Source organism: Coturnix japonica, chromosome 19 (genome assembly GCF_054131305.1).
Source record: "Coturnix japonica strain WE chromosome 19, WE-NBRP24, whole genome shotgun sequence".
NCBI lineage: Eukaryota > Metazoa > Chordata > Aves > Galliformes > Phasianidae > Coturnix > Coturnix japonica.
The window spans coordinates 6,556,366-6,568,682 of record NC_140681.1 but is presented as its reverse complement, the minus strand read 5'-3'; the positions used below and the strand labels follow the sequence as shown (position 1 = coordinate 6,568,682).

Sequence of the window (12,317 nt, the reverse complement as noted above, 5' to 3'; positions counted from 1 at the left end):
GGGGGAGCACAATTAATCCTCAAACTCACATGCTTGCTTGGGAAGCAGCAGTCTGACCAATCTCTCTACTCCTCCTATGTATCCAACTTCCTCGGGCTTTACTAGAATCCAAGAAGTGTGTAAATGCTTAGGCTACACAGGCATACACAGGGATACACTAGGCTACTGCCTATGTCAAGATCTGGATGATCATTTTACCTGTATTTTTAGCACAACTTTCCTAATTTGAATGTTAACAGATTTTTTATTTCCCCATACAAAAGAAGTGAATGTACGCATAGATGAAACACTCCTCTTCAGTAGGACGACGTCTGTAGGCCAAGCACATGCACAAAATATCCCCGGAGCCACAGCTCCAACATCCACAATACAAACCAGTCCTGGCACAACAACTGGCCTCAAACACAGCAAAAGTATACAACTTCTGCACTCAGCCTTGTAATGCACAGCAGATGGCAACGAGACATGGTTACTCACCTGGAGAAAGGGCAGCAGCTGAGCACTGGCAAGCGGGACTGGTGACGTAAGGGGGACACTTGAAGAGGCATGCAGGGGAAACAGAACAGACTGCCGAGAAAAGCTTGGAGGCGCAGAGGAAGGTCTAATGAAAGAGCTGGCAGTTGAGCAGGGAAAGCTGAATCACACTTACGACACGATGGAGACCGGTGGGTGGAACAACAGATGCAGTGAGGGTCATGGGCTTAGACATGCTGGAGATCTGCACGTGGCCAAATGGCCCTATGTGGCTCAAGACAAAGGTGACGACTGACTCCATAGCAAGTCCGAGTTCTGAAGAGGAGAGGATGGGTATGATGGGTTATGATGGTGACTAGTGATCACTGGCTAATTGTTCTTTCCCTAAGCTCCGAATGACCAGAACATCACAGTTTTCAGTAAAACGAGGCAGGAGAGACAATGAATGTCAATGAACAGACAAAATTATCACTCTGAATCAGCACGGGATGGAGCAAGATACTGCAGAAAGTTGGTCTGGTGGCACAGTAGCTGAGCCAAGCTCCTGATTTTATTCTCTTTGAGAAAGTTCCAGTGAGACACTGCAAGCTGCAATGAGACACTGAAACTGGTCCTGAAGACAAACTGAATGACACAAATGGAGCAGGGCATGGGGCAGAAGAATTGCAATGAGGCAGACACAGTTCAACCCTCTTCTGCCTGCCTTCTGCACCAAGGATGCTGCCAAGACAAAAACACAGCTGGGAGACCAGGTGACCACATACTGACACTTAGCACAGCTGATGGCTAATTGGTTTCTGCTGTACCACAGCCCATGGGAAGGCAGCACTACTTCTCATTAAGTGGCATAACAGCATGGTAGCATTTCTCATTGTTCTATTACCAAAGCCTATTTGTAAAAGTAAGGTCAAGGCAAAGACTCATGAGAACCCTTAGCCATGGTTGAGTGGTAGATGCTGAAGTGGTGGCCCAGGACAGGCAGTACTGGATAATCCATGAGACCTCTTCCAGAGACAGCTCTGCCAGCTCACCTTGGGCATTCTTTGGGAGACCCTACCTGAAAAATGCTGCTCACATCTCTGAAATGGAGACAAATGTTATGTTTTGTACTGAGCTTCCCATCTCTGCTGGGGATTAAATCCATAGCTCTTAACACCTTCAACATCTTTCATGAGCTAATTTTTAGGTACCTCAGCCTTGCTTCCATCTTCTGTGTGCCAGCAGCATGGCTGTGGTCCACAGGGAAGTCAGGGTGAATAAAGATCTATGGCTGCAGGTAAGGAAACCCAGATCAAGCCAGACCCCATATTTCAGTCAGAAAAGTTCACTATAGCTTCAATAGGGAAAAGTGCTTCCAATCAAGATAAATGGAGAAGAGTTCACTAAGTGGGATCCTGTGAATTAGCTGGCAATTCATAATTGAGTGGAAGTAAGCAAAAGAAACTCACACATTAATTACATCAGTATTTCCAGTGGATTTTAGCTAGGATTTATGGCATGGAAATGACTTAACTATAGATTAACAACAGAATTCACTCTTTGCCCCGGACACACAGATACAGAACTGAAAATGAGTGTATGGCAGGAAATGCATGGCAGTATAAGAAAAAGGTAGAAACAGGTAGGGTATGTGATTGGGTGAAGGCCAAAGCAGAGTGCTCTGAATAAACACAGAAAAAACCTTTGTTGCAAGGCTGTTTACTATCTATAGATATTACTCATTTCCTGACTGGAAACAAAACAAAAACCTTCTCCTGGTAAGCATTCACGTTACCTGGCATGGTATCAAATAATAAAGTTTGAGTACAAACAAAAGGAAAAGCTTTTCTTTTAAATTTGTTACGTTCAGATAGAGTGCATTCGGTTCAATGAAAGCATCAGCTTTTTCTCCTCTATGTCACTCATCCAGATACTTTGCCAGACATGGCAGATTCCAGCACAGGTGAAAGAGGGAGATGGGCAGACCTGAGACTCCTTCATCTTACCTGTAATACTTTGCCCTGGGGGCTCTCAGGAAACAGTAACACCTGATTGTACAAAGGGTCTAATGACTTGCGAGCCACTTTTGTCTTCTTTTTCGCAATGCACACGCCATTCTCTAACAGGTAAGCTTTGATGTAAGCAGCTGGAAAAAAATAAATATGGTCAAATGCGAACAAATCTTAATGCTCAGTTCTGAAAAGACAGAGTGTTGTGTCTCCTGTTTCTAAAGGAGGCATTTACAGCAGTGAACAGTTTTGTTCAACCATCCTTATTTCCAATAAGACAAACAGACTGCTCAGTTCCCACAGAAGCCAAGCAGAATCAACAACACCCCGTTGTGCAAGCACTGCAGGAAGCTGGGGCTCAGTGAAGTATTTAAGGAGGTCAAAGCATACTACCTGGCAGTGTTTTGGAGCCGGGTTTCGGTGTGAGTCCTCGAGCTTGAATGATATCCACTTCTAGCTGCCCATTTCGTTCTTGCAAGCCAATTTCCACATCCCCTAAACCAAAATGTCAAAACAGACAGAACACTTTCAAAACTGCTGGCTACTTTCATCTGCTGGCTAGTAAAACATTAAAAAGCAACCCCTGTGTCATGCCTGCTATGAGCTGTGGCAAACTGTAGGCCATAAGTGCCTGATCTCCTCCTGTGTTACTCTGGAGCAGCTCTGCAGTGACTCAAACCCACATTTTCAACAACAGTCCCTAATACCAGCCTCCTAACACAGCGTTGGTGACTCAGTCTCACGATCTTTGGCAGCAGATAGCCTCCAATCTCTACCACAATGGAATACCTAGAGCTGCAGGCTGCTTTAGACAATGCAGTTATAGCGTGCTACAAGAACATCTTCACAGAGCACTGGGCTCTGTATCGGACAAGAAAATCGCATAGGATGCGTTTTCAGAATTTTAGCTGCATTTTACTTAGTCTGTGCCTTTCAGATCCGACCAAGGAAAGCATGAAGCCAGTGCTCCCTTGCTAATGCCATATAAGCAGCAATCAGCAAAACCCTGCAGCCAAGCTTACTTGATTTCGCACAGAAATGGAGCGGAGGAGTGGTGGAGCAGCAGATGCTGGACACATTATTAGGTGGCTCGTAGGAGTGGTCTGTTCAGTATTAAATTTAAGCCATCTAAGATCTTGGTGTTCCTTACCCATCGAGGTGGTGGCCAAGGTCTGACGCCCAACAAACTGTGCAGGGCCCATGCTGCCCAGGAAGTCACTGAACTGCCCAGCAGATGCCAGATGGACTCCACTGAAATTCAAGCTGCAAAAGAAAGTGGTTTTGGCAAGTGGTTAATTTGCATTTTAAAGGAACTTGTTAACTAAAGAGCCGTTTTAAGACATCTTTGGCATGAATAGCATCTACAGAAGCCTTTTCTCTTGCAAAACTCAGTGATTCCAAAGGCAATTTAGGTAGGTTGGATGCATTTAAAATCTCTTTCCTGGTATTAAAAAGCCCACAAACAGTAACGGTTGCAGTTGTCAGTTGGTGAATACATATTTGTCTACAATGTCACCTCTTCCAGGTAGCACTGTCATCTAAGCAGCTTCTTGGCATAGTTCATAGGATCTCTCTTGGTAGCTATCCTTTCCCAACCTTCATCTTTGGGAATTAATTAACACATCTAGAGCTCTGTTCAAATGTGAGCTTAAGGCTGCTGACATCAATCCCCTTGGGAGTGAATTCCCTATTGAATTTTCACAGTCAGTGCAATGCACCTCCTCCTTGACAAGAGGACCCCACTCCTTACCATTCAATACCAGAATCACCCATCACACTTGCTGCATGGTTTTCCCCCTGCTTTCCCAATTAACTCCAAAGCAATCATGAAGACTCAAACCCTGGTTCAAGGCTGAAAGCACAGCAAACTCAAATGTCAGCAGTGTCTCTACTTAAGAGCAGCAAAGAAGAAGCTATTAGAGGACACAGCTCTCAGCTCCATTCACGAGGCACTGCTTTGAGGCATGACTCCAGGACACAGATGAGACAACGCAGAAGGGTCAGACTATTATGGGCTGTTGGAAAACTTGCTGCCCCACTTGGTGCTAATGGCAAGGAGAGAGTCAGAAGCCCCTACTAAACACCCACACTTGTCCTGCTGGCATCTGCCAAGCCATGGCACAGCTGCTGGAGCATGTCAGTCTGTGCCAGGGACACTCACACTACCACGCCACACTCACGCACTGCAACCCAGGCTGCTGCTGTATGTGGAAGTGATGCAAACTGCAGCCCTGCACTCTGCCAATTGGCCTCAGAGGGGGCAACTGCCCACACGTGGATCCAGCTCACTGCTTCCTGGAATTCATTTCTCAGAAAGGAAAAGAAAGGAGAGACGTGTTCCTTCCAACCTACCCCAGCAATGGAATCAGGGAGCAGCCCTGCCTCTGGGGCGGGCCAGGCACTGCAGGCTGCACACAGCCACAAAGATCCATTCATTCCCCACTGTGAGCCACTTCCATTTAAAACACATTCAAAACATTATTTCAAACCCCATTCATCCAGAAGAGCGGTAATTTCAGGTTGAGATTTCAGCTTTCAGTAGCTATATGCAGACCTGGGCTCAACCTGCTGGGAATATTTATTTATTCATGTGATGAAGGGGGAAGTCACGCACAAACCTCAGCATTATGCTGCACGTGTGACAGGAGGGACATATGAGCAGCAGGACATGCTGACAGCTTCACAGGGTGGCTCACGACCTTGTGCTAATAGCCAGAATTTTCCTAGGCACAGGGCATGGTCCAATGCCACTGGACCAGGAGAGGACTGCATGCAGATACCCACCCCCAGCACTGCTGCATCTGCGAGCACAGGGAAATGCAATGGGGAGCACAGGGCAGCCCGCAGCCAGGCTGCAAGGCTGTGATTTGGCCATACAAGGATGGAGCTCAGCAAGGCTCCACAAGCTGCTGGCCCAGGCATTTTGAGCTGTCCAGAGAGGGTCGAATAAAGGTGAAAAGTTGTGCTTAAGAGAAAACCCAGAATAATTCAGGAAAAAGGAGACGTGACAGAGAAAGACATAAGATTCAGCCAGAAACGAATGAACTATCAGCCAGAAGGTAAAAGTTTTCTTTATCCTCTTCAATTCATGGAAGATATATGGACAGACCTTAGGTCTTACTCCTACCCCAGGGAATACATGACCTGAGCAAGCACGCAAATAACAAGCTGGCAAGAGAACTCAGGGAAACGCTCACTGCCATGCTCCTAACAGATGCTCATCTCATTAACAAGATGCCTGGGATGAGGAGAACAGAGAACAAACACAGGACTGAGAGTAGCCCAGAGCTGCAGGATCCCAAGGTACAGGTCTCTGCACATCCCCTGATCTCAAGGCAGGGCTGTGGGGAGATACTCAGCCAGTGAATGCTGTGAGGACACAGGAGGCAAAAGTGCACCCATCAAAACTCCATTTTCCATTTGCTGCTCATGCAGAAGAGCACCAGTATGGGCAAGGATGCTGCTGTGCCCCAGCACTGGGATGAACCTTGGAGGGATGGAAAAGGCCCATTTATAAACAGAGAACAAGGTAAAGACTCCGGTGTTTTGGCTAACAGCCACAGTTAATGGATATACCAGCACTGTGTGAAACTCAATTTTGCATCAGACAGTTAATGTTGCCTTATGTTGTTATATCTGGATGGAAAAAGGAAGATGCAGGGAATTGCTTTAATGGATCACACCGTTAGGTGGTTGGACTACCTGGTACGCTGCACTGAGGCTGAATTTTTGCAGTGCTGCTTTATTAGACATCCAAAGCAGCAGCTCTAAATCAGGCTCCTTGGCTCTAAGTGATTCCAGGATGTATATTTGGGTATTGTCAATAACCCCAGAGTGGAAACAATTTCTGTCTGGAAAAATCATAAGCTACCTCTAAGAAAGCTAATGCTGCTCCCTGGAGAGGAGAGAGGCAAAATAAAGCTGCAGAAATGTAGCATGCATGTGAAGAAAAACCAGCAGGAACCATTAAGCTGCATCAGCTAAATTTAGGATGCTGAAATGCAGCTTGGTGAGCTCTGTCTGTCAGTGCTCAGTAAGAAGCCAGAATGGTGGGTGTGGGGACCAGGCCTGATGCAGAGGTCTGTGCAATGCCTGCCCCATTCACTCAGCTGCTTTTTTGGAGGGAGAAAAAGAGCTGTAGGCATCTTCAGGACTTCTCTGAGGTATTTGAGCCCTGGTGCTCCCCCAAGCCCTCCCTGCCCCTGCATCTCACATTCTTCTGTTCCATCATCCAGAAGTGAGACCATGGGATTCTTCTGGTCCCATCACTAAAAGCACCTTCCCCCACCACCACCACCTCACTCTTCCTTCCCCCTAAAACACTCCACCTGAAGGAGTGGAAAATGCTGCAACCTGGTTATCACCAAGATGGGATGCCTTTACTTATTTATCTCGACATAAAAAGAAGTGCTAAAAATAGCTGCAGGAACAAAAAAGGCAGCATTCTGCAGCCGACTTGCAGATTGCAACTGTCATACCCAGCACAGCCCTGGGGACGGGGCTGCTGCTCCAGCCCCATCAGCAGCACATGGAGAAGATTAACAGGTGACACCTGTCAGCCTTTTGTCTAAAGGGCACAAACCCTCTGCCCAGCGAGCACAGCACAGCCTTTTGAACAGGGAAGAGATTAATTATCACTCCTCCAGCCCTCAGCTTTCACTAATCATGATTCATGGGCTCTGCTTTGTCACAGCTGACTGGCAATGATTTTAATGAAGTTAAAGATTAGGGGTTTGGCCGTGGAATTGGTTTTAAATAAATGTGACTCTGGTTACTAACCTGGAGGCGTGGGTAGGACAGGGCGAGCTGCAGGGTATCAATGACAAGCAGAGGGCAGCGTGCTGGAGGACTTGCACATGTCCTTGGCTGCAGGCAGGGGGGCCAAGCAAGGGGTGCAGCACCACAGCAGCACCCAGGGAGCAATGGAAGCTGGGGTCTCCAGGCCCATCAGCCCAGTCAGTGCTGAGCAGCACCAGCAGAACATGCAAAAAAAAGCAGAATTACTGCTCGCAGCCCGAGGCTGATTTTTCCTAGGATGCCAAATCTGCTCCAGATGCACGGATGGCCATTTCTAAGCCGTGCTGCAAGCATCACAGCCCCAGCATCACAGCCAGCCCGGACAAAGCGACAGGAGCTGCTCTGCAGCCGCTCGGACAGCCACGAGAGGGAGCCAGGAGTCAACGTCCGTCTGGGCTGCGCCTGCAGCGCTGCGAGCCCCGAGCCCAGCACAGCGCATCGCTCAGCGCCCTGCTCGAGAAGGGTCCCTGCAAACACCACTGGGAGACGTTTATGTGTGTTCAGACTGGGGCTGTGGTTGCCCAGTTGTCGGCTTTTCCTTGTTGTTGATTTAGTTGTTAAGTACAACATCATAATCCAGATTATTTAGGAAATCTGTGCTGTGGTTTCTTTAGACAGTGCTCCTGTGTTAGGTCAGGGCACGTGAAACCTGTCCTCTATCAGAGTAATTTAAGAGTGGCTTAAAGGCTCTCTGCCAGCTGCTGCTCTTTTAAGGTAGCAGCCATTCCTGGGCTGCCCTTTCCTGGTACATGCAAACCATCAGGCAGGTGGATCCTCCACTGCAAGCTGCTCTTCTTCACATGTACTCAGATGAAGAATGAGTTACGTGAAATTTGCTTGTAAACTGCTTAGGATCTGAACAACCTAAGAGACAACGCTGATCTCAAAAGAAAGAGCACAAGGAATATTCAGAGTACCTGAGCTCATCCTTCTCCTACAGTAGCCATAGCTCCGCTCACCCCACCATTGTCTGCTGCACATCAGCATGCGGAGCACACAGCACACAGACAGGTTTAAGGAAAATGTATCATTAATTTCTCTCCTCGTCCACGTGGAGTTTGTCTGACCTCTTTTCTACATCTATTTTTAAACTGCTTCTGGGATTCTGTATGCCAGGTACTACCCCTGTGCTGCTGCAGATGGCTGCAGAACCTGCTTGTCAGGACCATGCAAAACTGGGATGGAATAGGATGGGGAAACACCTCTACAGGTCAGCAGGTCCTCACCCCACCCTAAGGCCAGAGCACTTTATGTACATCCTTATGACAGCCGCTCACCCAACCTGCTCTGAAAACTGTTCTCCTTAGACAGCTTGCACCTACGCTTTGCTTTTTCCTTCCCAACCATTTTCCTATCAGCCCTCAACACCATTTCTGAGTTACCAATGTGAAGCACATGGCAGTCTACTTCCTTTCCTTAGCTCTTGATACAATTATTAACATATTATTATTATTATTATTATTATTTTAAACTCTCCTTTCCAAGACACCTGGTCTGGTCTCACTTGCACCAACCTGCAGCTGCTAAAGCTGGGCAAGGAAATGCAGAGCAAGGAACTGACCTCTCAGATGGGTGCAAGGCCCTGTTGCTACAGAGCTCTGGAGAGAGAACAAGGATATTCTGAGATAATGCTGTGCCCTCTTTCCTTGGACCAAATCCTCATGGCTCTTTCCATCACAGTAATACACTGACTCCTGGGCACTGCACTGCTCCAGTTCATCCAGGCAGGGACTCACAAAGCCAGAAGCTCCTTCCAAAAGACAACACTGCCTTGTGCTTTTCACTATTTATTCACACTGTCCACACAACCGCCTCTATTTGCTGTCAGCCCAAACCTATACAAGTTAATTTTAAAGATGAGCTCCATCCTCTGTGCTGAGTACTGACATGGAGTTTGGTTGGGCCCTGGGCATTGCTGGCCTTCAGAAAGCCTAATTCTCTCTTCATAAATATTTTCTAGAACACTTTTTTCCCCCCTCCTTTTAGTGCACAAAGTGGTAATCAATAAATATGTTGCCTAAACACAGCCACACAACGGAATATGCAGCTGTGGCTTAACCTGCACGGCTGGATGAACAGATTTGCTACGCATCCAACATCCCCCCTGCATGAGGACAGCCCTCAGCTGGGTCTTTAAAAAACTGGGGCAGCAAGACATACTTCATCCAGAAGAAACTGAGACTCAGACTCTTATGAGAACGATCAAATATTCAGTTATTTTATCTGAGCAGAAAGGAAAAGGCATCAGAACTCCAATTTTAGGAAGCAAGAACGTTCTGTCTAACAATCACAATTATCCACGCTGCACATCAAGCTCTTCCAAATTGCATCTATCACACACAAATGCCATGTTGCTATTTTCCTGACAAGAAGGAAGGCAGAATTGGTTAATTCAGCATCCCCTACCCCTACCTTTAAAGCACGTACAGTACATCAGGGATTATTAATGCAACGCACATCTGAGTACAGTGCCATGGGCTCAGGCACACAGCCCCGTACGCTGTCAAAATTGATGTGAGTGCTGCAGGAGCCTTTGCTGTGGCTGTGAAAGGCTTGTGCGAGCACCTCTCCCTGCAGTACCTGACGTGGAGCTCACAGCACCAACCACAAGGCTCTGCTCAGCCTGACAGCTCTGTTCTCTGCCTCCCAACAAGCTCTGCTCTCTCCTGGCCACTCCACTTGCTGTAACATTTTTAGTGCTGTGACGTACTGTCTTATGTGCAGTAACACGCTGTACTCCATTTGTGTATGCTTCCGTCTGCTGTATGAATTCTGCCACTTAAACTGTGCTATAAAAATGAGGCAGGGAACAGTGTATCGAGGCCTCCCCCACTCCTCCAGGCAAGCTCCAGTTCCACAGCTTGTCTCAGCCATACTCAATAAAATCGACACCCACTGCCAGCAGTGGTTCTGCCCGTCCCCTGGTCACTGCAGGTAGGATTCCATGCATTCAGCCCTGTGACAACAGGGGCACATCCTCTCCAAGCCATGCTGGTCAAGCTGAAAAACACAGAGATCTGCTGCTGATGGACAGGCTCACTCACTTACTGGGATGCTACAGAAACAATTCTCCATGCCTCCCCTGATTCCCAGCTTAAGACCTCAGGGTCCTGGTTTCCTATAGCCCAAAATGTATTAACAACACGTTTCTTTTAAAAGACTCAGATAAAAGAATAGCCCTAAAGGTAATTTGTCATAAAAAAAGACTAGAAGTCCCTTGACTGTGAACACCAAGAAAGAGGCAGTCAGTGAATAGGTACAACATGAATAATTCAGATGGTGCTTTTAGGGATCAAGCATTCCTTTGATTTCAGAGTAAAAATGGTACCACTGCTGATCTCTGGGTGAAGGACAGAAACTTGAAGGGGGATAGATAGCGACAAGGCACATCAGTGCTGTCTCCAGCATCCTTCTGGTTCCTGCTTCATAGTAAAGCAGACAAAGGCAGGCAGCTCAGAAACTAGTTCTCATTGGGATTGCTCCCTCATAGGCACTGATGGGAAAACCAGAGCAAGCTGTGGTTTACAGGCACTGCAAGAGCCAGAACACAAGCAAGAGGCACAGGATGCCCATATCCAGCACACAGTTGCCTTCAGCTCAGCACCACAGCAGCTGCAAGGGGAGCAGGTAAGGTGATCTTATGATGGGAAAAAGGAAATGATGTGGCTAACAAGAAGCTTCCTTGCCGGACAGGCAGACTCATCACAGCAACTACAAGAACCTACCTCAACATTTTTGCTCCTCGTTGCCCGCTGGGCCTTTCTAAGGTAAATGTCACCTCAGCTCTGTAAGTTAATCATCTCTGCAGTAACCAGCTAGAACAAAAAAACTGACAAGTAGCATGTATTAGGGACTACAGCAGCTAGCAGCCTTTTGTCCCAGGACCATTTTTGTCTTTCTGCTCCATTTTCTGAAAGAAAAGTGGTTGGCAGGAGTAAGATACACCTAAGTCCAGAATCTGTTGCTTTCTGAATTTCTTGTGCAGCCATAACAAAACTCAGCTGGAACAAGATGTCAGTTGTGCAAGAACTAGGATGGAGCTGCTGAATCCCAAAGGTACATTTGAGAGTTACTCTCCTCTGCTGAATTTTACCCTGCGGTGATATTGGTGCTGCCATGGGACTGCCTGGTAGGCACATGCTACATACTGCCCTCTCATGCAGTTTGCTAAATGTGTACTTAAAAAACATTGCTGCAGAAATCTGCACCCAGTACAAGGGATGGTTTGGATGAATTCTGGATGGAAATATCTGTGTGGGATCCGTGGAGGATGAAGAAAGTAAGACTGAGTTGAAAGATCATGCCACAATAAGATGCAAGTCCTAGAAAGTGTAAGAAAGCTGTCCAAGAAACAGTCTGTTGCAAAGAACAACTCAGAAGCCACAGTAAGGGCGAGACAGATGGTGTTCCTGGTCCCTGCAGCACGCAACCCAGGCTGGCAGAGCACGCCAATGCACAAGGCTTGGCACCTACACACTGAGCCAGGGGGAGAAATCTAGAGGCCTGAATAACTGAAAACAGTTTTCTCTGCAATAAATATCACCTTTCCCTTCCATAAGGTCTCACATTGAGTTTTATTATATTAATTTCCTATATTAGTGCACAACTATTGTGCAGGACAAAAGCTGAGTAATGTGGTTGGGATGTTTCTTTTTTTAACTGGAAAAAAATTCAATAGAGCAGTGCACTGACATCATCAGCACTCCCCAGCATGCTGTATGAGCTCACATTGCAGGAGACACATCCTGCAGAACAGCTAACCTCCTGCACCCTACAGCCCTTGAGTCACACCCTGAAATGAGCATTTTCTTGAAGGAGGGTCTACCCTCCTTTAACAGTAACACTACATGAGGTCCTTCCATAACATGACCCGGATATCATGCATTATGGCAATCACACTGCAAGCAATGCTGCTCAAAATCATGCAGTATATGAAGTTCTTTGACTGTGATTCTTTGCTCTGCAGCAGTGCAGCCAGAGCTAGCTGCAGCCAGCCCATGGTGAACATGATGGCATTCAATCAGTCTTGTCTTTTAAGAGCATGGTTGGTTGACTGAG

The 12,317-nt window shown here is 47.0% G+C and overlaps 1 protein-coding gene across 2 annotated transcripts in view; it reads right to left on the bottom strand.

The window, feature by feature from the left end:
• The window catches only part of RIMS4 (regulating synaptic membrane exocytosis 4), a 49,096-nt gene that overhangs the window by 7,239 nt on the left and 29,540 nt on the right, over positions 1-12,317 (bottom strand). The window contains exons 3-6 of one of the 2 annotated variants that reach the window (XR_014935952.1): positions 3,613-3,725; positions 2,856-2,957; positions 2,460-2,599; positions 650-789 (exon numbers count right to left, since the gene is read on the bottom strand). Coding sequence is in view for 1 of the 2 variants with exons in the window: in XM_015881677.3 (XP_015737163.1) it covers positions 2,460-2,599; positions 2,856-2,957; positions 3,613-3,725 (355 nt within the window). In the remaining variant the exon portion in view is untranslated. The remainder of the gene's footprint in view (positions 1-649; positions 790-2,459; positions 2,600-2,855; positions 2,958-3,612; positions 3,726-12,317) is intronic. The other variant, XM_015881677.3, reaches the window with a different exon arrangement.